General features: G+C 38.7%; 1 protein-coding gene across 4 annotated transcripts in view; it reads left to right on the top strand.

The window, feature by feature from the left end:
- The window catches only part of LOC150081132 (metalloendopeptidase OMA1, mitochondrial-like), a 199,730-nt gene extending 174,499 nt beyond the window's left edge, over positions 1-25,231 (top strand). For 2 of the 4 annotated variants that reach the window (XM_090381255.1, XM_090381252.1), the window contains 2 exons: positions 3,085-3,234; positions 25,056-25,231. In XM_090381255.1, the coding sequence (XP_090237381.1) occupies positions 3,085-3,234; positions 25,056-25,187 (282 nt within the window). In that variant the 3' untranslated portion in view covers positions 25,188-25,231. Of the gene's footprint in view, positions 1-3,084; positions 3,235-25,041 lie in introns of those variants that run through there. The other 2 variants (XM_090381253.1, XM_090381256.1) reach the window with 2 other exon arrangements.
- The last annotated feature ends 1,767 nt before the right edge of the window (positions 25,232-26,998 follow it).

The raw sequence follows: 26,998 nt of genomic DNA, 5'->3' as shown, positions 1-26,998 counted from the left end.
CTGGGGGTAGTGCCCCACAAAACCTCTCTCAGGCTTCTTGATTCCATTCAGAAGAGGGCAGTTCGGTTAATTAATGATTCATCTCTAACACTGTCTCTCCATTCGCTGTCTCATAGATGTACCATTTCTACTGCATGACTCTTCTACAGACACTTCCATGGCACTGTTCTTCTGAATTGGCTTCTATAATTCCCTCTACACTCCCTCTTTGAGAACAGTCCGAACACATTCCAACACCAGCCAACATTCATTTACTGTCAAACTTCAAACTCACAGAACCAACTTTTCTTCTTCCTCGTTTATTCATTCAACTGCTGTTTTCTGGAACAATGTTCCTGCATACGTATTAGCAGTAAATTACAGTCTACGGAAGTTTGTCGAATGTCAACAAATATCTTCTTTCGTCTTCTCAACCTCCAACCCAAGCACGGTACTGAGTACTATACGTTCTAATACCTCATGTTTGGGGTTTACATAAAAGAAAAAAAAAACATAGGCTATCACTTACCCAACAAAAGGTGGAAGTCTGATCCACCAATCAACTACCTGCTGCCTAAATACAAACCTCAACACATCTATCCTACAACTCTTTCCTCAGTTTGAATTTCTGTCCTCTCCGGTAATTACTCTGAGAAGAGGAAGAATCCCATCAGCATTGATCATGTTCAAACCATTCAAGGCTTTATACACCTCAATCAGATCACCTCTTAGGTGCCTAGCCTCCAGGCACTGTAATCTGCAAAATTTAAGCCTTTCTTCGTAAGAGCAACACTTAATCCGATTCACTAATCTTTGCTGTCATTCTCTATATTGATTCCAACAGCTCTGCATTCTTCTTAAAATGAGGCCTCCAGATCTGTTCAGTTCTTAAGATATGGCCTGACCATTGCCTTATACAAGGGTATAATCACCTCCTTATCCCTGCTAGAAAAATTCCTCTATATCATTTTCAAAGCACCATAAACTACTCTTGCAGGCCATCTGCACTGCTCAGAAAACTTCATATCTTCCTGCACATTTATCTGCAGGTCCTTTTCATTATATACCACTGTCAGGGTAGTACCTCAGAGTTGATACTTCGCTTTGGGGTTACTGCTTCTCATATGTAATATTTTACATTTACAATGTTAAACTTCATTTGGCACCTCTCAGCCCATCTGCTGAACTTTTCTATATCCTGTTGCAGCAGCGTACTGTCATTAGTCTCCTTAACCACCCTGCCAACCTTTGTATCGTCTTTCAACTTGGACATTAAGCCTTATGTACCATCATCAATATCATTTATAAATACAGAAAACAAGGATTAACCGAAAACCAAGCCTTGAAGGACGGCACTAATAACATTAGCCCATGAGGATCAGTGTCCATTGATTACTACTCTGTTTTCTCCCACTCAACGATCCCTTTATCCATAGCAGCAATTTCTCTCCAGTGGGTCACTACTCCAATTTGTGCAGCAGTCTTCCATGTTCAACAGTATCAAAACCCTTTCTAAGATCTAAATATATGATATCAAATTATTCCCTGCTTCCAGGTCCTTTATGACCACATCATATTATCCAATCAAATTGGTCTGACAAGACTTTCCTTTGAAAAATCATGCTGTCTGAGTTATAACAGAAGTTTTATCTAGACGATCCTGTAATGCTCCTATAAACAGTGCTTTCATTAATTTCCCCGGGAACTAACAGGTCTATAATTACTTGTCGCCCTTTGATCCTCCTTTGTGAATTGGGGTCACATTTGCACATCTCTAGTCCATAGGTACCTCCCCCGAGTCCAAGGAACCTCTCATAATTATGGCTAAGGGTTTGCTTACTTCCTTTGCTGCCTCCTTTAATATAACTGGAAAGTTCCCATCCACCCTAGTTGCCTTTTTTATGTTTATTACAAAAAATTCTGCTCCACTTTCCGCTCAGTTGTTACAAAATCTGTAGCCTACTGCCAGAGTATAATTCACCTCTGCTATTCCTCTCCCTGAATAACTCCTCATGTATTGCCAAACAACGGGAGGTTGCGAATAGCAACCTCCCGTTGTTTGGCAATACATGAATGTAGATGCAAAATGCTGAATGTAGATGCAAAATACTCATTTAGTTTTTTAGCCTCCTGAGCTGGATCATCCACAGTTGAACCATCAATATCCAGTGGGGGAATCTGATTCATCCCTTTTCTTCTAGATTTTACTTAGGGAAAGAACTGTTTGCTGTTTTTCTTTGCATCCTCTGCCAAACATTTCTCCTAATCTGCCTTTGCCTGCATAATCTCCTTTGTGACTTGGTTACAGACCATCTTATGTCTATCATAGGCTTCCATGTTACCCATTAATTTATATGTATCCCATTAATTTTTCTTCTCTACCACATATCTCATGTCTTCCTCTTACATCCATTTAGGCCTAATCCTTGAACAATATTTCCTAATTGGTATGTAAAGTCTTGTAGCTTCCAAGATAAATTCTTTGAATGCTTCCCATTTTGAATTTGATGTTGTTAACATCATCAGTTGGTCCCACCGTATGGAATTTAGTTCTCATATCTCCATAGTCGCCTTTACAAAAGCAAAAACCCTTCCCTTTACCCACAATGGTTGTTACCTCTGAGTAAATCCCACTTGAGCACACTGTAATCACCGCCATCTGTTTCTTCCTTTATCTGCTGATTCTTAAACATGAAGATTCACTACTGATAATCAGATCAAGAGTATTACTCCCTCTATTTGCCTCCCGAACATGCTGGCGTAGAAAACATTCATCCAGTTAATCCACAAAAGTTTTTCTAGTGTGTGATTGATCAACCCACAAATTCAGTATAAAAAATATATTATTATAAGAAATAATTTAAAAAATAATTCGAAGATTTTTCAAATCTTCGAATTATTGAAAAAAAAATGATCAAGAAAGATTTGAAAAAAAAAGATCAAGTTAAGGAAAACAGTGCTGCTTGTAATAATTGTGTTATATGCACTAATGACAACAACGGCCACAATGTATGCATTTGCATGTGACATATGCAGTTGCGTGTAATCCAGATTCTACTTATTATGATATTATGTGAACTAAATTCATTGTTTTCCATTAAACAGGCATGTTTTGATGTGCGAGAAAGTAGTGCTTTCTGGTCTAGAATGGCTGTCCTTAAGAAGTCAAATTCACATTTACTAGAGACAGAATGGCTTTCTACACACCCAAGTCATCAAAAGCGATCTGATTATTTAGATTCATTAATGGAAAAGGTTAGTTCATTATTTTTATTTATTATTTGTTTGTATTTTTTTATTTTTTATATTTTAATTTTAGTAAAGTAAAATGTAGTTTTCTGTTTAAAAAAACCAGTATTTGGTGACTGGTTGAGGAAAAAAATTGAATTGGCTACAAAAGGATGGAAAAATAAAAGAAGATAAAGGTTCTCAAAAGCAAAGAGGATAAAATTTGATATTTGAAATGCTTACAGGAATTCTTTGGAGCATAATTTATTAGCTTTAAATCCAACTAGCTTTATGGATTTTTTTTGCAGTGACTGAAATGATAAATGCACTCGATGTTTGAAAAGATTGCATCTTTTAAATAAAATATAAATGATATAATTGTGTAATTTGCAGTAATGACTACAACGGCTACAATATTTGTGGCCGTTGTAGTCATTAGTGCATGAGCACATTCTCATGATTACTCATGCAGTGAAACAGCTGATGGCCTCTTAACTAGTTAAAAAGAAATTTACTGGAATTAGTTTTGCAGTTAACTCTATCCAAGAAGAAATAGTATACACACTAACCACATGTATTGCACACTATCGCCAGAGTTGCAGATGCGCCTAATAAATCCCCAACAAACAAACAGCTGATGGTCTTATAAAAGTAAATAAGATGATATATGAACATATTTACTGGAACATAAATATTTTCATTTTGTGATTGTAGGCAGCTATACATCAAGCAGGATATGTTTTCTTTTACCACTATGACAACAAAGCCTTATTTCTTATGCGCAATTCTGACATTGTGGAAGCAGTTCACTGTGAGCTGCTTTGGTATTGCAGTAATCTAAATTAAATGCACTGCCTCAATGGATAAGCATATTGCCATTTTATTTAAAGTGCATGCCCAGACTAGTTTTGATCCTGTTTGCTTTCTCATCAGTTGGCAGTTAGGTAATGTGAAGACCATAATAATCTAGTGACAGGAAATATCCACAATATATGAGATGCTGGAGGGAGTGCAAGAAAATGAACTTAACTAAAGTGAATTAATGGAAGAAAATTGTACTATGAGCACTATAATAAAGTAAAAAAAAGTAAACGGTAGCCATTATCAACCCACTGCAGGATGGAAGCCTCCTCAACAATTCATGCTAAGGGAACTATATAACACTATTTAAGTTATAAAGTGGACCCCGTTTTACAATTGGTTCACTGTATGATCAAATCACTTTGTTTGTTTGTTTGTTTTTTGTTTTTTAGGAGCATTAGCAACTAAGGCCATATTGCTTTTGGGGGATACGAGGAGGTCATTCCCTGATCTTTCTGCATCCTCCGTATTTGGTGGTGACGGGCTGAAGCCCTGGTTTAATCAAGAAACGTGTGCTATGCACTGCTGCTGCTCTTGCCCCCACCTGGCTATGGAGGCGCCAAATCACTTTATAATGGGCTCTTCATAACAAAGTGCCATTCACTATACTATATGTAGTGAATACCGGTCATTGTGATTACATTTGCGAATTGAATTTTAATTCTATTTACATGGCAATTTAATGAGCAAAAATAGGAGGAATATTATCCACAGTCTATAAAAGTAAAGATATAAAGCACAAATTTGCACTCTATTACCTTAACAATTAACAAAATTAAATGTAAAAATTGGAAGAATATTTTCCACAGGTTAGCAAAATAAAAATAAATTTGCGTTTGCATGCATAGCTTAATTAATACAGTCAGTTCTGCTATAACAACATTTTGGCAACATGACTGATATATTAGGGAACTGTGAATATATGCTATTTTCGCATTGGCTCATGTGTAATTTCATCTGCAAGTAACAACAGCTGAACGTGAAACCCAGTACCAAGCTGAATGTAGAAACCTGCGCAGCAATGCATACAAGCTTACAAACATAAAAAATATCAAACATCCAATGTGTGAGCTATATTTCCCATTTACTGTAGTTGTATTGGGCCGAAACACACTGTCATTCACTGTATTCGCAAGATAACACATCATATTGTAGGCTGACTCACACTTTTCTGTTGAAACAGAAATTTCGTGAGGCGGGATAGCATGAGCGAAGGAGCACATTTCTGCAGGTCACTGTCATGAAATAATAAAAGCAATTTGCAGTTCCCAGTTTATTGGATGTTCCTGTTAGTACAATCTAATTATAAACGGTTAGTAAATTCGATCTTATTGCATTTGTGATAATATCGATAGCTAAAATTCTGTGGATTTTTACATTATTATGGTGAAATGTTTTCCCTTAATTGAAATCATGTACAAAACAAATTTTCAAAATCTTCACTTCATTCTTAATTTTTTAAGCTTCATACTTTTTACTCCGTATCTCACTTGTGCAATTTTTGCGTGCTGTATTCGTCATTATTGATTGTTTATCTCTTTTACCATTTTAAATTTTACAATCTGAAAAACGAAAATGTCAGTGAACAGAAATAACAATTACTATGTATATATTACAGTGCTATATTTAATGTAATATTTATTTATTTATTAGAAATTTAAGATGTGTAAACATGTGTTAGCAATTTTATTGGGTTTGTAACTTTTTTAGCATTTTACTTACCAGACTTTGTTGAGAGCTGCCGCCATCTGGGTGGTCCTTGGTGTAGGGGGAAGCCGAAATTTCCATATGGCCCACTTCAGTAGCTAGAATTCCCCTTCGAAAATCCGTCTAAGATGGGTCATAGCAGTTGAAGTCCAGACTTCGGCACCATAGAGTGACAGGATAAACGCATGTCTTAATATGTCTTAATATATGCGCATGTCTTAATATATGTGCCCGACAGCCTGGTCATGGACATGCATTAGTTGTTGTTTAATCATCCACCGGAGTTGACAAGTATATTTCCAGGTGGTCTATGTGCGGTAGAAAGGAGAACTTTTGATCAAAAGTAACACCCAGATCTGTATGTTGTTGGACGGCAGAAATCGCGCATCCTCTTAAAATAGGTTGTACTATTGTTGGGCTCCATTTGAGAGAGAAAGTCAACTGTTTTGACTTCCTCAGGATTGATTTGAAGTCTGAAACCGGACAGGAAGGCCTAAAGATTCGGGATTTTCTGAAGGATTAAGGTATAGATGTATTGAGCAGTGTCTCCATGGCTGATGGGAGTAAACAGTGTTATGTCATCAGCAAAGGTGAGGATATCAGTTCAGCCTGTCACAAATGGCACGAAAATAGCTGAGAACAAAATTCTGGACAGGATCCCGCCTGTTGGGGCTCCAGCTGTAATGGTCCTGCTATAGCGCAGATCGCCATCGTGAACGATAATGGTCCTGTTCTCCAGCATTGAATAAACCAGAGCACGTCTCCACCAATGAGGTAATACCCACGTAATAGCCTTGCCAATGCATGAACGGATACGGAATCAAATGCTGCCTGGACGTCAATAAACGTAATGGTGATTTCCGAATGGTGCTCAAATGTCCCGAGGATCTTGGTAGTGGTGGTGACTAGATTTGTAGCAGTGGATCTTGACCGTGTAGCATAGTGGATCTGCGGTAGCTGTTGTGGCATTATTTGGATAGTTAATGTTCTTAAAGATTTCTCAAATGTTCTTTGATTTCTCAAAGAGCTTTAATATGCAGAGAGGAAATTGGACGGAAGTGACTAGGCTGAGAAGTAGAGCGTGTTTTCAGCAGTGGTCTTACTAGATAGACATGCCACATAAGAGAAAAATTTTTTTTATTAAGAATCTTGTTAAATAACGACAGGGTAGGATCAACAACAAATGTACTGAGGCATTTCAGCATAAACTGAGGAATTCCATTGGCAACCTGATGCGGCCGTAGGTGCTAAGCTATTTCTTGCATCGAACAGCTGGTCTTTGGTTAGGTGAACTGAATTTAAGGGGTCTGTCGAAATTGGATTGATTGGGAATTCCATTGGTATAATGGATTCTGGCTGAGCAGCGAATCTAGTTATATGGTCCAGCCAGCTGCTCATATTGAGAGAGTCAGTGGCGTCCTCTGATTGAATTCTATGAAGGGCTTCCCCTTATTAATGGTATCCTCTAGGTGAAGTTTTATCGCCTCCCTCTTGTTCCGAATAAAAAGCGGCGTAGCTCGGGAATAGGCAGTTCTGTCCGAGGGTGAGCCAGAGTTTTTCCATTTTTTGTGCAAATTCTGTTTAATGTGGAAGCTTTCAGAGACTTTCCGATTCCACCAGGCCTTTGAATACTCTGTGATGGTTAGTTTCTTCGTTGCAGCATAGAGAGAAACAGTGGCTATCCATCTTGTGATCAGGTCAATCCCGAGTTCGGAATCGCATTCCTCAAGGACATCCCATGGGATTGCTTGAGCCGCATAAACACACTTTTCAGGATTAAGATATTTGGGTGCTGTAATTGTTTTGGTTGTGACTTTTCTTCTTCCAGAAGTGATGGGCATTTCTATTTGCACAGAGAGAATGATGGGGTTATGATCAGAGTGTTGTTGCTTGTAGGGTTTCGATTAGCCACACAATTTGCTGACACGAACGCAAGGTCTAATGTGCTTTCGCCCCTCGTGAGTGGTGTGCTAACCAGTTTGAGACCTAATATACCTAGATGGCGACTCAGTCTCCTCTTGAGGTTTCCCTGAGTATTCGGAAGATTGAAATCCCCACACACACACGATGTGTTTCAGTGACGAATGGAGATGGTTAAGCAGCCAATTGAGGAGTTCATCAACTACTTGTGCATCTGGAACCGGTGGGATATATACTGCGACAATGTCGAGAGAATTGTTCTGGGTGTTATTGTTTTTAGTTTTTAATATGACTAGAACTGCCTCGATAGAGTCAGACTGGCTTGATACTGAGTGGAGGATAGAAAATACCTGATCATTGAAAAAAATTGCAACTCCTCTTCCCCCTCCGGTTTTCTCTAAAGCACACCATCTGATACCTTGCAGGCCAGGTAGAGGAAAGCGTTTCTTCATTGGGGTCAAGCCAGGTTTCTGCAAAGCAAACCACATCCATAGAATTGGACAGCAAGAGCTCAACTTCATACAGTTTATTCCTCATAGATCGCACATTTTGGAATAGGAGTTGGAATGAAGCTGTTCTCTTTACCGTGGCGAGGGATCTTCTGATCCGTCGCTGGTCTTCGATATGTTGAAACTGTGACAGGGATCGCAAAATTCGGGGAGAGAGATGACAGAGATTTTGGGTAATTTTCAATCTCATCAATTTGAATGACCGTTGGGAGCCCCTCTTCCGTGGGTATGTTAACGGCGAAGCATGGATTTACCTTGTTTTTCCTACGGCTATTACCATGCAGAGCAGTTGAGTTGTTAGTGGAGAATAGAGATATATCGTATAGTCACAGTCTGGACTGTTGTGGGCACATCTCAGGAGCGTTTATGGATATCACTTCTTTTCTACTTTGTGTTTCATAAAATGTCCTGATGGTGGTACTGAGGGGTTCCAGTCATTTCAAACTGACTTCTATCACAATAGATGCGAAAAGAAGCGTATGCTGTGCTTCGAGTGTTCAGTCTCTGAATCTTTAAGTCTAATTGTAGTTCCTCAATCAGTACATCTGTGACGAGTTGTGCTGACATGTCTGGGGCCAAATGTGAGACAAACAAACAAACTGCTTGGGGGAGGGGGTGTCAAACTGGGTGATGAACCATCCCGTTTGAAAGGCCAAAGCTTCGAGACAAGTGCGGTGCCCATCCAAGTGGTTTCTTGCTATTCAAACTATTTCTACTGGCTGTCTTGCACTTGGTAGTCTGCTTATTTCCCGGTTTGGCACCCATCACCAAGTTGGTCGCAGGCCTGACAGTGGTTCGTTCTTGTTTAGGACTAGATGATGAGTGACTTCCTGGGCGCAGTTCAAGGGCATTTAATGTGGCATTTTTATTTATGTACTGATCGTAGCAAACTTCATCGGGTGTCACATCACCACTTATTGTTTCCTTGGACAGGTTTAGCTTGAGTGTGTTTAGATATGATTTATTTCTCTCAGAAGAGTGTTCAATGAAATCTTGTTTCTCTGTTACGTTCATAAAGGGTAATGGGTGGCATGTTCACAACTGCGTGTTTTGCTCAGTTATCAGCTTTAACACGAAAGCTAGTCGTCGAGAAGGATGCACAGTCAACACAACCTTTTTTTTAAATTGAAAAGATACGGTATCCAGATTTCTGCAAGCTGGTTTTGAGGTCTGAGGATGCCACAGAGACAATTGATATGCGGATCTCTCCAATAGCATAATATTGCTCTTCAAGTCTATCATCTGGTTTTTCAGAAAGCTCATTTCCCTTCTAATTTCCTCATTCTGTGCACAAAGTTCTTGGTTTATGCTGAGTACAGCAGATAAACATTCAAAAATTTTTGGAAATTTATCCTCTAAATTGTACATATACTCTTCAGCCTGCGTAGCAACAGAGAAAACAAATTGTGTAAATGCTTCTGCTATTATGCTGCTAAGGCTATTGGTGAGATTGCTGAGATGTGGGGTGCGTGACTGTTCACTCACGGAGCTGCGACGACTGGCAATTTGGCAGTTGTCAGGAAAGACACAATAACACAATTTGTTTTCATTGATTGTATTGGGGTGCGTTTTGAACTCCCAGCATTTCCCCTAACACCGTTTGGTGGGTCATTTGCCTGGTCTCGCTCATATTCCAAATGATGTGTAAATTCTTTATCAAAATTGCTTTCTTTATTCTTCAAATCATTGTTTTGCGTATCTGTGCAGCGGTGAGGGGGCGTTACGGAATTGCCCTCTTCCAAAGTATGATGTACTTCTACCGATGCATTTACTTCTTTTCATGGAGGGGGGTTATCACCTTTCCTAATTGCTGTTGCCGTGGTGCCTATTTGTTTACTCTTTAGACAACATTTCCCCAAAAACCCTTTCCTTTTGCTCAGTGACAAGCGAGAGAGGCTTGAATACCCTGAGCATAACAGGCATATTCTGTGCTTTGACGCTGCAGGTTAAGGTTTTGTCTGCCGAGGTGTGGCAAAGGTCGCATGTCCCAGCAGTTCCTGCGAGTACTGTGTAATCTGAGTCATTATTGCCATTAGCAAGCGGCTTTGTATTTTTGCTGAATTAAAAGATTAGAGTTCCAAGAGGTGGGCCAGTGGCCGTTTTCGACTCCTGAGGCTATCCAGTCAAATAGCTCTCTTCATGGAGATTAACAATCACCTTGAAACGAGGTCAGGTGGTATTATGGCCCACATCCATAGTTCAATTACTATTAATAAAAATAATAAATAATTACCTGATTAACACACAGGTCAAAGATGAATGTCACCATGTACCTGGTATCCTAAGGAACATGTAGATATTACACATGGAACAGTTCATAGGGAATATCATTCACTATTAAACGTACACACAGAGCACATAGAATTTGTGCCCACACCGACGCAGGGCAGTCTTAACCTAAATTTCAAAAAAATAATAACTAAGTAACTTAAACCTAAATTACATGGCACCCCAAGAATGTTGTTGCGGCACCCTAGTGTGCCACAGCATCACTGTTATAACCGAACATACAATAATGATAAAAGTGTAGTGCATTTTAATGATTTGAATTGGTTTTTGAAATTTGATTCTATAAAGCCAATGATTCTACTAACCGGTGATCTTGTTAACTGGCACCTACTTATTTCACTTTAATGGGCTTATGATTGTCTCCGGGCGCCTTCGTAGCCAGGTGGGAAGGAGCAGCAGCGCGTAGCACACGCTTCTTGATTAGACCGGGGTTCGAGCCCGTCACCACCAAGTACGGAGGATGCGGAAAGATCAGGGAATGACCACCGCATATCCCGGAGCAATATGGCCTTAGTTGCTAATGCTCCTAAAAACCAAATAAACAAACAACATGATTGTCTCCGACTGGACCATCTGGTCCTTCCTCTCAGACAATAGCAGCATTTGTAAATGTGTTAAATGCAGGTTTTGTTTTTGCATCCTTTAGTTTAGTGATGTTTTGTGTTGAACTTATTTGACATAAATTTATATAAAACTAATAAAATTTTCATTATAAAAATGATCTTTTTGAGAGATTAATAGCTTATAGTTATATAGCTAAAATTTCAATTCCCGAGGTCTTGGAATGAATTACCAAAAAATTACCCAATGTAGTATTGGGTACATTACGAATCACCCAATGTGTTATTCATGATCTGATGGTGCCTCTGGAATGGATTAATATCATGAAGCGGGGAGTCCTTAATTAGTGGAAAACCAAGTCTTGGTAGTGTCCATAGCTCTCTCTAATTTTTTTCCTCCCTACGTGGAAGGTGTATATTCTTACACATTTACATCATGCTGTTATGTGGCTGGTTACCCTACAGAAATAATTAGTGATTGTTAAATTAAGCGATTATAATTTTCACATGTGAATTGGAAAATAAATAAATTTTAGTCACAGATATTTTGTAACTATAAGATTATATATTTTAATTTAAAATTGGCATTATGAAAATCATTCTTGACAGTTTTACAAATTCTATAAATTACAGAGTGAACATTTAGAAGATAATCCTTGTGTCTAATAATAAATAGCAGTTATATAAAGGCACTCATGACTTTTGAGCTGAGACTATCCCTCAGAGACTTTAGATTGCTTATTTCCAGTATAAAAAAAAATTAGACTTTTTCACAAGCAAAGCGTTTTGGGATTTAAAACAAAATTATTGAAGACTATTGATCTGTTATCAGATCAATATATTTTTAACTGTTGTCAGTAGGTGGTGCATGACATTCTCCGTAGAGTTGCCTTGCTTAAAAGCATAGTGATTGTTAGAATTCAAGCTTGCTTCCATGTAGTATTGAGATGATCTGTTATATATTAATCTTTTGCATATTTTCCTCTAGTACACTGAGTAAGACTATTGGTCATTATTGTTTAGGGTCTGTGGGGAGGGTTTGTCAGGGTTTTTGAGCATCAGCCTTAATACAGCTTTTTTCCAAATTTAGGTGAATACAGTGGATTTCGATTATTTATGCCACCGGTTAATCGGGGCAGCCGTTTATTGGGGCAAATCTTAAAAAAACAGAAACCAATCGAGAAAATAGCTAGGGTTGACTTCACTTAATTGGGACAGCATGCCGTTTAATCGGGGCAGGAGATCGCAGCACTGGAGATTACTCTATGATTGTCTCCGACAGTACCATGTGGTTCAGTCGAAATTCTGGTGGTCACAACCATCAAATGTCAGTGATGGTTGTGACCACCAGAATAACCTAACCTAACCTCACCCACAAATGTCAGTGAACAGAAATGTCAACTAGTTAGTATGTACATATTAGAGTACGTATTAATTATTCTGATTATCACGTATATTCTTCTGATTTTCACGTATCATTTAATTTTTTAATTAGTAAGGTAATAAAGGGTGAATTTGTGCTTAATATATCTTTGCTTTTATAGCCTGTGGATAATATACCTCCTATTTTCGCTAATTAGAATTGCTCTTTAATAGAATTAAAATTAAATTCACAAATGTGATCACAATGATCGGTGCTTACTGCACATTGTATAGTGAACGGTACTTTACTATGTTGAGTCCGTCGTAATGTGATTTGATTGTACAGTGAACCAATTGTAAAGGGGGGGATACATTGTATTTTTAACTATTTAGGTGAAACTTCGGATAATTGGGGCAGCCGCTTAATCGGTCCAAAATGCACTAGTCCTGATGTGTCCCAAATAACCGGAATGGACTGTATACCTTGTCATGCAGTTATTATATATAATTTCAACCTCTAGGAGATTAAAACAGGGGCATTTATTATTTTTAGTTGTGGCTAATGCTATTTCTAGTTGTTCTGTACTGAATTGTCATAATCAGTATTTTCTTTTATGATATCAATCTGGATAATACCTCAGTCTGGATAATACTATCTAAGATAGTGGTTCCCAGCTGTCGTGACATGACCCTTTACAAGTATGCTTCGAGATTAGGAAAATTACCATTGAGTTCGATGGCAATCACTATTTCAGTGTGGCATTAATTCTTTAATTTAAAGTGACAAAGGATTGGGTGACTTGAGTGACAAAAGATTGGGAATCACTGATCTAAGATGTTATTAACAGATTCTACCCAACATGAGGTTGGGATTCCATATGATTTGACAGTAGCATCAGTTTTTTCAGTAACATCTCTTGGCAGATTGTTGGTCACTATTCTGTAGATATGGGTCATTGTTTCCAGTAGAGAAATGACCCAGTGAAACTACTGGAAACTGTATTTTACTGGAAACAGTTACCCTTGTGGTCATTGTTTCCAGTAGTTCCCACCAAGTGCCTCCAGGGTTCTTGTTTCTAATGAGAGCTATTTACCGATTTCTGAGAGTTCTATATGAATCTCTCAGTGCATCCACCTCATTTTGTGGCCAAGATGTTCTGGCTCTTTGAAAGTTTCTCCTCACCTGGTGCACCCATCTCATGAGAATAGTTCAGGGCATCACCAGAGGAATTCCTGTTTCCTCGGTTTTATCCATGTGATTGACAGGTTTGATGTTTCTATTAACATTTTTGTCATAATCAGTGCTTACTCATCTGGGCTACAATTGTTGCCTGATCTAGACCATTCATTTTCCTGTTTTTGCAGCTCAGCTGCTGTATGTTCTGTTAAAAACTGGCAGATTGAGTTACAGAAATACTCACAAAAATCTGTGTTTTTCTTTTTAAGATTATGAGGGGGGGGGATTCAAAAAAGATTTTTATTCACCCAGAAGTAGTTGTGATAGAATGTTGAAAAAAATACCACGTATTACATTTATTCAGCATAGTTCCCAGACAAAATTACACATTTTTTCTGCCTTTCAGTACACTTCTACAGGCCACTTTTTCAGGTTCTGTGACTCTCCTTCAAACCACAACTTAGCAGCAGAAATAATCTTGTCATCAGCAGTAAAGTGTTTTCCACAAAGAAAGGACTTCAGGGCAGAAAGGAGGAAGAAATCTCAGGGTCCAGGGTCAGGGGAATAAGCAGGATGTTGCAATATTTCAAACCGACATTCGTGAGCACATCTTTCAACAGCTTTCCCCATATTTTTTCTTTTATAGCAGCATGTAGCTTTGGGTTGGAAGGTATTTTGCCATCACAGTACAAACATTTCGAAGCTAATCTGTTAGTATTACACCATGCTGATTCCGAAAAAAGCTGACAGCTTCACCTCACCAGCACTTGGTTGTACCTATGCCTTTTTGGGGAGGGGCATTTTGCATGCTCCAATTGTTTTGACATTTGTTTAGTTTTTAGGATTGTAATGGAACCAAGTTTCATCCATAGCCATGAAAAAAAATACTTGCTTTTCCTGCCACATCGAGAACATGTCATGTGCACATCATTCTCTTTCATTGTTCTAGTAGGAGGTCAGTAGTCTGTGAACCGATATAGCAGAAAATTTACTAATATGTACGTGTTGATGATCTCCACAGTACACTTATTGAGAACTGTGCATCTAAATTCTTTGACTGGTGTTAATATCGTGATCTTCCAGGATTAATGCCTCAATTTTTTCAATATGCTATTCTGTTTCAGCAGTTGTTGGTTATGTTGGGATTTCTTCATCATGCACCGAGGTTCTCCACATTTGAATTGTTAATACCAATGTGAATTAACACTAATCTGAGTAGACTTCTCCATAAATTAGATAAAGGGATGGTTGAGCGGAGAAGACGGTGGTAATCAATGGACACTGCTCTCCATGGACTAATGTTATTAGTGGAATTCCCCAGGGCTCAGTGTTGGATTCATTGTAGTTTTCTGTATTTATTAATGATATTGATGAAGGTATATCAGGCGTAATGTCTAAGTTTGTAGACAATACAAAGGTTGGCGAGATGTTAATAACATTAATGACAGTACACTACTGCAACAGGATCTAGAAAAGTTGAGCTAATGGTCTGAGGTGGCAACTGAAGTTTAACGTTGAAAAATGTAAAGTACTGCATATTACAATTAGCATTAGTAGAGCCATACGATGCAAGAAAGCAGGCCTGTGCAGCCACCTAAGGGAAAAAAAAAAAAAAAAAAAACCACTCCAATTTCACCCCTCCATTTGTTCCAATTACCTGTCCCGCTCAGCCTTAAATTTATTTAGTCTATCAACTTCCACAACAAAAGATCGAAGTGTGTTCCATCAATCAACTACCCACCGGCTAAAGGCAAACTTCTCCACATCTGTCCTACAACTGTCTTTCCTCAATTTGAATTTATGGACTCTTATGTGATTATTCTGAAAAAGAGGAAGTATTCAATCAGCATTGAGCATGCTCAAACCATTCATGACTTTATACACCTCAATCAGATCACCTTGCAGGTGCCTAGTCTCCAATCAGCAAAACTTAAGCCTTTCTTAGTAAGAGCAACCCTTTGTTCCATTCACTAATCTTGTTTCCCTTCTCTGTACTTGTTCCAACAACTCTACATCCTTCTTAAAATGAGGCCTCCAGATCTGTACACAGTACTGAAGGTTTGGCTTGACCATTGCCTTTTACAAGGGGATAATCACCTCCTTATCCCTGCCAGAAAAATTACTTTATATCGTTAACAAGACACCATGAGCTACTCATGCAGACCATTTGCACTGCTCAGAAAACTTCTTATCTGCCTGCACAATCACCGCCAGGTCCTTTTCATTCTCTATCACTATCAAGTGTAGTACCACAGGGTTGATACATTACTCTGGGATTACTGCTTCCCAAATGTAATACTTTACATTTGCCAATGCTAAACTTCATTTGTCACCTCTCAGCCCATCTGCTCAACTTTTCTAGATCCTGTTCCAGCAGTGTACTGTCATTAGTGTCATTGACAACTCTGCAAACCTTTCTATCGTCTTCAAACTTGGACATTAAGCCTGATATACCATCAACAATATCAGTTATAAATACAGAAAACAACAATGGATCCAACACTAAACCCTGAGGAACTCTACTAATAATGTTAATCCATGAAGAACAGTGTCCATTGATTATCACTCTGTCTTCTCCCACTCAACCATCCCTTTACCAATAGCAGCAATTTTCATCCAATGCCGCACTGCTCCAATTTGTGCAGCAGTATCAAAAGCCTTTCTAAGATCCAAATATATGATATCAAAGTTATTCCCTGCATCCAGTTGCTTTGTGACAACATCATTATATCCAATCAAACTGGTCAGACAACACTTCCCCTTAACAAACCCATGCATGCATGCTGTGGCCGAGCTAGAACTGAAGTCTTGTATAGATGACCCTGCGTGCTTCCTTAACCAGTGCTTATATTAATTTCCCTGGAGTAGAAGTTAAACCAACAATTCTGTAATTACCTGTGTCCCCCTTTGATCCTCCTTTGTAGATTGCAGTCACATTTGCACTTCTCCAGTTCATGGGTACCTCCCCTGAGTCCAAGGAATCCCTCATAATTATGGCTAAGGGTTTGCTTACTTCCTTTAATATAACTGGAGAGATTCCATTCACCGCAGATGTCTTTCCTATGTTTATCTTCAACAATTCCCCTCCACTTTACTCTCAGTTGTTACAAGATTATCTACCTTACTGCCAGAGTTTAATATACCTCTGGCATTCCTATCCCTGAATAACTCCATGCGTGAATGTAGATGCAAAATATTCATTTAGTTTGTTAGCTACCTGAGCAGTATCATCAACAGTTGAACCATCAATATCAAGTGGTCTAATCTGATTCATCCCCTTCCTTCTAGGGTTTATATAAGTAAAGAACTCTTTTGTTTTTTTTTTGCCTCCTTTGCCGGAGATTTTTCCTAATCTGCCTTCACCTGCCTAATATCCTTTGTCACTTGGTTACAGACCACTGTATTTCTATCATAGTCTTCTGTGCCACCTGCTATTTTATATGTATCCCATTCATTTTTCTTCTATGATACATGTTTTATTAGTTCATCTGACATCCATTTAGGCCTAAACCCTGACCAACTTGATTGGATACTATGATGCAGTCACAAAAGAACTGGATGCAGGGAATAACTTTATTATATACTTGGATCTTAGAAAGGCTTTTGATACTGTTGCACATGGAAGACTGCTACACAAATTGGAGCAGTGTGACATTGGAGGCAAATTGCTGCTATGGATAAAAGGGGTGGTTGAGGGGGAGAAGACAGAGAGTGGTAATCAATGGACTCTGCTCATCGTGGATTAATGTTATTAGTGGAGTCCCTCAGGGCTCAATGTTGGGTCCATTACTGTTTTCTGTATTTATAAATGATATTGATGATGGTATATCAAGCTTAATGTCCAAGTTTGCAGACGATACAAAGGTTGGCAGGGTTGTCAAGGACACTACTGACACTGTGCTGCTGCAACAGGATCTATAAAGATTGAGCAGATGGGCTGAGAGGTGGCAAATGAAGTTTAACATTGACAAATGTAAAGTACTACACATGGGAAACAGCAACCCCAGAGCAACGTATCAACTCTGTGGTACTACACTGACAGTGGTAGAGAATGAAAGGGACTTGAGGGTGGTTGTGCAGGCAGATATGAAGTTCTCTGAGCAGTGCAGATGGGCTGCAAGAGTAGCTCATGGAGTATTGTCAATGACATACAGGAATTTTTCCAGCAGGGATAAGGAGGTGATTATTCCATTGTATAAGGCAATGGTGAGGCCACACCTAGAGTACTGTATACAGGTCTGGAGGCCTCATTTCAAGAAGGATGTAGAGCTGCTAGAACGAGTACAGAGAAGGGCAACAAGATTAGTGAATGGAACAAAGGGGTGCTCTTACGAAGAAAGGCTTAAGTTTTGCAAATTACAGTGTCTGGAGACTAGGCACCAGCGAGGTGATCTGATAGAGGTGTATAAAGCCTTGAATGGGTTTAAGCATGCTCAATGCTGATGGGATTCTTCCTCTAGCTGAGAAAAATCACCTGAGAGGGCATAAATTCAAATTGAGGAAAGACAGATGTAGGATAGACGTGCGGAAATTTGCCTTTAGCCAGCGGGTGGTTGGTTGGTGGAACAGACTTCCATCCCTGGTGGTGGAGGTTGATAGCCTAAATACGTTTAAGGCTCAGCTGGACAGGTATTTTGAACGAACAGAGGGGTGAAGTGGAAGTGGGTTTTTTTTTTCTTTTTTTTGGCTGATGCGGCATAAGCTTGCTTTCTTGCATCAAATGCCTCTACTAATGCTAATGCTAATGCTAACAATATTTCTTGGTATGAAAAGCCTAGCAGCTTCCAAGATTAATGCTTTGAATGTTTCCAATTTTGAATTTGCTATTGGTAACATCATCACTTGGTTCCACCATATAGAATTTAAACTGTCTCAGACCATCGTAGTCGCCTTTACAAAAGCAAAAACCCTTCCCTTTACCCCTGATGGTAGTTACTTCTTTGAGTAAAGCCCACTTCAGCACACTGTGATCACTGCCACCTAGTGGTTCTTTTATCTGCAGATTCTTAATGCATGAAGAATCACTACTGATAATCAGTTAGAGTATTACTCCCTCTAGTTGCCTCATGAACATGCTGAGGTAGAAAACAATCATCGAATAAATCCACAGAAGCTTTGCAAATGTGTGAGTGACCAACCCACTAATTCCAGTCAATATCTGGGAAATTTAAATCCCCCATTATAAGATTCTCTGATCTCAATTTTGATATTCCAATGATTGTCACCCCAAACTGACTCGGCACTGCACTGTCTGGCTTCACCTCCTTGGATTTTATGTGTTTCTTAACTAATAGCATAACCCCTCTTCCTTTCCTATCCTGTCTGTCCTTTCTGTACACATTGTACTCCCCAAATTCCAGTTCTGCATTCCTTATATCTGTGTGACACCATGTCTCCGATATCCCAACAATATCTGCCTTTGATGTTTTGAGGAATACCTCAAATTCATCAAATTTATTTACCAAACTCCTAGCATTGGTGCACACGCAAGTATACTAGCACCTGTTCCTATTCTTAGCTGCCCTAAGACAACCCATGTGTTTACTTGTACTGCAATGACTCCCAGCAGTCTCTGAAGTACCCGGCATCTTGTTTTCCAAGCTGCTGCTCATTACAATAGAAGCAGTGCAAGAATCACTTTCACCTCTGCTAGTGCCTACTGTTAAATCTATTAGTCCTTGTATCCCCCCCAAGCTAGCAGTTTGCAGACCCACCTAACACTGCCTCGATAGCATCAGCAAATATTCTTGACCCTTTCTATTTAAGTGTATTCCATCCCTGTAGAAGCAGTCTCTCCTGTTAACAAGTACAGACCAGGCTGAAAAACAATTCTACCTTTAGCCTTGCACAATCTTTCCAGGGCCGAATTGGTCGACAAGACTCTTATCTTATACTCCCTCTTATAATTTCTGGGCACAATTGCAGAAACTTTCAAATTCAACCCTAATTCACTGCTTCTTTTCAACAGTGACCTGTACTTGTTAAGTAATTCTGCCGGTCTCCTACTCTTAATATCGTTAGTGCCAACAATATTAAGGGCTTAATATCACCAATATCACCTTTTGTGCTCTTAAAATATATCCGCTCTACATCATCAACCTTTGCCCCTTTCACACATACTCTGGTCCTCTTCCACCTATCCTTTTTACATACCGTGTTCCCCATTTCCCTGACAATAGAGTTACATATCAAGTTGAGTATCACTGTGTAGCATTAGCAGAGGCATTTGATGCAAGAAAGCAAGCTTATGCAGCATCAGCCAAAAAAAAAAATAATAAAATAAATAAATAAAAAATAACCACTTCCACTTCACCCTTCTGTTCGTTCGAAATACCTGTCCAGCTGAGCCTTAAACTTATTTAGGCTTTATCCACTTCCACGAGGGATGGAAGTCTGTTCCACCAACCAACCAACCACCCGCTGGCTAAAGGCAAATTTCCTCACGTCTATCCTTCATCTGTCTTTCCTCAATTTGAATTTATGCCCTCTCAGGTGATTATTCTGAGCAAGAGGAAGAATCCCATCAGCATTGAGCATGCTCAAACCATTCAAGGCTTTATACACCTCTATCAGATCACTTCGCCGGTGCCTAGTCTCCAGACACTGTAATTTGCAAAACTTAAGCCTTTCTTCGTAAGAGCCCCCCTTTGTTCCATTCACTAATCTTGTTGCCCTTCTCTGTACTCGTTCCAGCATCTCTGCATCCTTCTTGAAATGAGGCCTCCAGACCTGTATACAGTACTCTAGTGTGGCCTGACCTTATACAAGGGAATAATCTCCTTATCCCTGCTAGAAAAATTCCTATATATCATCGACAATACGCCATGAGCTACTCTTGCAGCCAATCTGCACTGCTCAGAAAACTTCATATCTCTCAAATTTAAAAAATTTCATGGTGCACAGTTTGGGAACCGCTGTTTTATGCAATAAATATTTAAGTCTATAATTATTTTCATTATCTTTTACATTGTATACAGTTATAAAGTTGTTGAGAAGGTATTTTTAAAATTCTTTGTGGACATTCCAGAAGGTCAAGGACCAATTATAATTTTTCCTATTGAATTTTCCTATTGAATTTTTCGTATTATATTCAATTAACGCATTTCCATTTTGCCCGATGCCCTCGCTGGACGAGTTAATCGTGTTAGTCTATAGTTACTTTTGAACCCCGCTTTGTTAATTGGTGATACAAATGCACATCTCCTGCAGTACATGCAGGCCTCCCCTGGGTCCAAGGACACTCTCATAATTATGGCTAAGGGTTTGCTTACTTCCTTTGCTGCCTCTTTTAATATAACTGGATAGATCCCGTCCACCCCCGTGCCTATTTTAGGTTTAACTTTAACAATTTCTCCTCCAACAAGTTCTGCCTGTATATCATTGACAGAACTCCATGACCTGCCCTGGCATCCCATCTGCACTGCTCTGCACACTTCATATTTGACTGTACAATTACCCCACGTCTTTTTCATTTTACACTTCCCTGTGTGTAAACGTACAGTTGGTACATTTCTTTTTGGTTATTGATACTTTTGCATTTGTCAACGTTTAACTTCAGTTGTCATTTCTAATTCCATTTGATCAACTTATCTAGATCCAGTTGGAGTAGTATACTGTGGTTAACAACTCTGCCAACTTTTGTATCATCTGGCAAGTTGGACATTAAACCTGATATACCTTCATCAGAGTCATTGATAAATATACAAAACAGCAATGGGCCTACCACTGAACCCTGGGGAACTCCATTAATAACATTTGACAACAAAGAGCAGTGTCCATTGATTACCACTCTGTAACATTTGACAACAAAGAGCAGTATCCATTGATTACCACTCTGTAACATTTGACAACAAAGAGCAGTGTCCATTGATTACCACTCTGTAACATTTGACAACAAAGAGCAGTGTCCATTGATTACCACTCTGTAACATTTGACAACAAAGAGCAGTGTCCATTGATTACCACTCTGTCATCTCCCACTCAACCTTCTTTTATCCATTGTAGGAACTTATCCTTAATGCCATACCTCTCCAATTTGCACAGCAGTCTTCTATGTGCAACAGTATCTAAAACCTTCCTGAAATCCAAGTATATGATATCAAAATTATTTTTGGCATTCAGTTCCTTTGTGACCACATCAAGTATCCAATCAAATTGGTCAGACAAGACTTCCCTTTAACAAACACATGCTGTGACTTAACTATTACTGCAGCCTTGGCTAGATAATCCTGCAATGCTTCTTTAACCAGTGATTCTATTATTTTCCCCCACAAGTTAAACTAACTGGTCTATAGTTACATAGGTGACACAAGTCTATAGTTACTTTTGAACCCCGCTTTGTTAATTGGTGATACAAATGTACATCTCCTCCAGTACATGCAGGCCTCCCCTGGGTCCAAGGACACTCTCATAATTATGGCTAAGGGTTTGCTTACTTCCTTTGCTGCCTCTTTTAATATAACTGGATAGATCCCGTCCACCCCCGTGCCTATTTTAGGTTTAACTTTAACAATTTCTCCTCCACTTTCCTCAGTTATTACAGAATCACTTAGCTCCCTGTTAGCATTTGACAAACTTCTGGCACTCCTCTCATTGAATAACTCCTCATGTGTCAATGTAGATGCAAAATACTCACTCAGTTTATCAGGTAATTGAGCATGAAGCATGATCATCAATAAACTCTCATTGTTTTTCTCTCTCTCTCTCTCTCTCCCTCTCCCTCCCTCCCTCCCTCCCTACCTCCCTCCCTACCTCCCTCCCTCTCTCTCTCCCTCCCTCCCTACCTCCCTCTCTCTCTCTCTCTCAGTGTAACTGGGAATTTTTTTTTGGGTGGTCAAGCCTTAGACCATATGGCTAATAATAACAGTCAACTCATCTATATTTATTTCTTCAAACTGATTCATCCCTTTCTAGAGTTTAGCTGTGTAAAGAACTCGTTGGTGAGGCTCAAGTTTTGCAAATTACAGTGTTTGGAAACTAGGCACCTGCAAGGTGATTTGATTTAGTTATAGTTCGGGCACAGCATGGATTTCTTAAGGGGAAGTCTTGTCTGACCAATTTGACTGGATACTGTGATGTAGTCACAAAGGAACTGTATGCAAAGAATAACTTTGATATCATATGTTTGGATCTTAGAAAAGCCTTTGATACTGTTGCATATGGAAGACTGTTGTACAAATTGGAAAAGTATGGCATTGGAGGCACAATTGCTGCTATTGATAAAGGATAGGTTGAGTGGGAGAAGAGAGAGAGTGGTAATCAATAGACACTGCTCTTTGTGGACTAATGTTATTAGTGGAGTCCCTCAGGGTTCAGTGTTGGGTCCATTGTTGTTTTCTGTATTTATAAATGATATTGATGATGGTATATCTCGCTTAATGTCCAAGTTTGCATACGATACGAAGGTTGGCAAGGTTGTTAATGACACTAATGACAGTACGCTGCTGCAACAGGATCTAGAAAAGTAGAGCAGATGGGCTGAGAGGTGGCAAATGAAATTTAACATTGACAAATGTAAAATACTACATATGGGAAGGAGGAACCCCAGATTAACTTATCAACTCTGTGGTACTATACTGACAGTGGTAGAGAATGAAAAGGACTTGGCGGTGATTGTGCAGGTAGATATGAAGTTTTCTGAACAGTGCAGATGGTCTGCAAAGTAGTTCATGGTGTCTTGTCAATGATATACAAGAAGTTTTCTAGCAGGGATAAGGAGGTGATTATCCCCTTGTATAATGGTCTTGCCACACTTTGAGTACTGTATACAGGTCTGGAGGCCTAATTTTAAGAAGGATGTAGAACTGTTGGAACAATTACAAAGAAGGGAAATAAGATTAGTGAATTGAACCAAGGGTTGCTCTTACGAAGAAAGGCTTACTTTTTGCAAATTATGGTGTCTGGAGACTAGGCACCTGCAAGGTGATCTGATTGAGGTGTATACACCCCTGAATGGTTTGAGCATGCTCAATGCTGATGGGATTCTTTCTCTTGTTCAGAATAATCGTCTGCCCATCTGCATTGCTCAGAGAACTTCATATCTGCCTGCACAAATACCCCCAGGTCTTTTTCGTTCTCTACTACTGTCCGTGTAGTACCACAGAGGACATAAAATCAAATTGAGGAAAGACAGTTGTAGGATAGATGTGTGGAAGTTTGCCTTTTGCCAGTGGGTGGTTGATTGCAGGAACAAACTTCCATCTGTCGTTGTAGAAGTTGATAGCTTAAATAGATTCAAGACAGAACTTGACAAACACTTGGAGTGAGTGGATGGGTGAAATAAGGGGTTTTTTTTTGTTTGTTTTTTGTTTTATTAATACTTATAAATATAAGCTTATTTTCTTGGATCATTTGCCTTTGCTAATGCTAAATGCTGATTGAGGTGTATAAGGCCTTGAACAGTGTGAGCAAGCTCAACGCTGATGGTATTCTTCCTCTTGCCCAGATTAATCACCCGAGGGGACATAAAAGTGAAATTTAGGAAAAATAGTTATGTGGAAATTTTTCTTTAGCCAGCATGTAGTCGATTGCTGGATCAAACTTTTATCTGTCGTTGTAGTTGACAGCTTAAATAAATTCAAGGCAGAACTAGAGAAACATTTAGAGTGAATGGATGGGTGAAATCGGAATGGTGTTTTTTTTTTTTTTTTTGGCTTGGCTGATTCTGTATTATTATAAGCTTGCTTTCTTTTACCATATGCCTCTACTAATACTAAACAGTGACCATTTCTATGTGGATTGGTTTCGGTATTTTCCCTTGCAGAAAGAGAAACCAAATCATTGATCTCTATTCTCCTTTATCCATTGTGAGACCTCACTTTATTCAGTGCCGCAAAGAAAAAAAAATGAATAGTTATAAGAAAACCAAAATTTGTGGTTGCTATATATATTTCATGTTATAAAATAATAATAAAAAATATCTTTCTATCACTACTACTTCTTGGTGAATACAAATATTTTTTTGAAAATCACCCCCCATATATAAATAACATGTTAAGAAATTCGAAGGAAATTTAAATAATTTTCTTCTACTTGAAATAAATAATTGAAATTGAGCCAGAATTTTTTTTCAGTGAATCCCTAAAGTTATGCAGAGGATGGTTTAAAAAAACACAGCCATGGATTAATGTTTGATATGTGATCACATTGTCAAAGACTGATTTTTATCCTAAACATATAAACAAAAATCATAAATGATTCATTGCACAGGAAAAAGTGGCTGAATAATCTCGGCAAATATGTTTAAAAGTATTACAGTAATATTACTACATGTTATTGTAGTTTTATAATAATGTAATAAATGTGGAAATTATAAATTTTGGTTACAAAAACCTAAGTATATCTCTCTCCTTGTTTTTAACAAAATTTATGAGACACCATGTAAAAACATCTTTACAGTGGATTACAATATTTTATTCCCTGGAGCAAATTTTATTGTAATAAAAACAAGGTTTAATATTGCAGGCAATTGAGCTTCGCAGTTCTTGTGGTTGTCCATCCCTTTCAAAGCAAGATCCTCGAATAAAAGTCAAGTTGCAGAAGTATCTTGAAAAGGGATTACAGAATCATGATTCAGTAGTATTACCTCATAAATAGTCTACTAATGTTAAAATTTGCATTTCTGGATGTTAGGCTGAATGTTTATATAGCAAATTATCATGTAAAATATTTTTTTTATAAAGCTTTTACTTACTAACAGGGAAAAATGTGTTTTTAATTTATCTTTTACATTACAAAATTCATATTAATATAAAAATGATGCAAAAGAAAAAAAAAAAAAACAAAAACGACATTTTACCCATTTCATTAGCCTGTTCTTGTTCGAATCATTTATATTTATTCAAACTATCTGCTTCCAACACTAGGTAGTTTATTCCTACAATAAACTATTTTAAGGTCAGTGACAAATTTCAACACATCTAGTCTGAGTCATCCTTTTTAAATTTAATTATATGTTCGTTTGTGTGCATGTTTGGGAGTGGCACCTGAAAAAAATAAATGTACTAGGAGTATTTAGTTTATCAATCCTTTTAAAGCTTTTAACATTACAATGAGGTTGCCATGAAGATGGCTAGGTTCCAGATGCTGAAATTTACAGAACCTGTTTTTCCTGGTATGAATATCAATTTGTGCTCTAGTCTAACCCTCCTCTTCTTTGCTCTCTTTTCAATAGATGTATATCCTGAAATGAGGTTTCGAAAACTATGTAGTACTTAAGATATTGCCGATCCATTTCTTTACTCAATGGGATAACCACCTCTGTGTCCCTTCTGGCAAATTTCTTGTTTATCCTTGCGATTGGACCCCACGTGGGCTCATAGCAGCACTGCTCAGAGAACGTCATAAGAGTTAGCATTAGTATAGGCACATGATGCAAGAAAGCAAGCTTATATGCAGCATCAGCCAAATAAAAAAAAAAAAAAAAAAACTTCCATTTCACCCCTCCATTCATTCGAAATACCTGTCCACCTGAGCCTTAAATTTATTTACGCTATCAACTTCCACAACAAGGGATGGAAGTCTGTTCCGCCAACTAACTACCCGCTGGCTAAAGGCAAATTTCCGCACATCTGTCTTTCCTCAATCTGATTTTATGCCCTCCCAGGTGATTATTCTGAGCAAGAGGAAGAATCCCATCGGCCTTGAGCATGCACAAACCATTCAAGGCTTTATATACCTCTATCATATAACCTCGCCGGTGCTTAGTCAACAGACAGTAATTTGCAAAACCTAAGCCTTTCTTCATGAGAGCAACACTTTGTTCCATTCACTAATCTTGTTGCCCATCTCTGTACTCGTTCCAGCAGCTCTACATCCTTATTGAAATGAGGCCTCCAGACCTGTACACAGTACTCGAGGTGTGGCCTGACCATTGCATTATACAAGGGAATAATCACCTCCTTATGCCTGCTAGAAAAATTCCTGCATATCATTCACAAGACACAATGAGCTACTCTTGCAGCCCATCTGCATTGCTCAGAGAACTTCATATCTCCCTGCACAAATACCCCCAGGTCTTTTTCGTTCTCTACTACTGTCCGTGTAGTACCACAGAGTTGATACGTTGCTCTGGGGCCACTGTTTCATTTGTCAATGTTAAACTTCATTTACCCCCTCTCAGCCCATCTGCTCAACTTTTCTAGATCCTGTTGCAGCAGCGTACTGCCATTAGTGTCATTAAGTTATATCCCAAAACATAACTGTTTTGGGATATAACTTAAGGATTTAATTTTTGTTTTGAAATTTTATTGAATTAAATCGGAATCATGACTCTGACCAGAGCAGCAAAGCAAAAGGCTCAAGCTAATGGGAGTGCTGTGGTTCAGGGGAGAACTGAGGGGGGCAGTTGCCCTCTGAATCACAGTCTTTTAAAATGCACTGTTTGCTTGATGTTTGCGGAGAAGTCG

This window comes from Mastigoproctus giganteus, chromosome 9, assembly GCF_048544385.1.
Source record: "Mastigoproctus giganteus isolate SK-2022 chromosome 9, ASM4854438v1, whole genome shotgun sequence".
In the NCBI taxonomy this organism is placed as follows: Eukaryota; Metazoa; Arthropoda; class Arachnida; order Uropygi; family Thelyphonidae; genus Mastigoproctus; species Mastigoproctus giganteus.
This window is presented reverse-complemented; position numbering and strand designations above follow the sequence as displayed.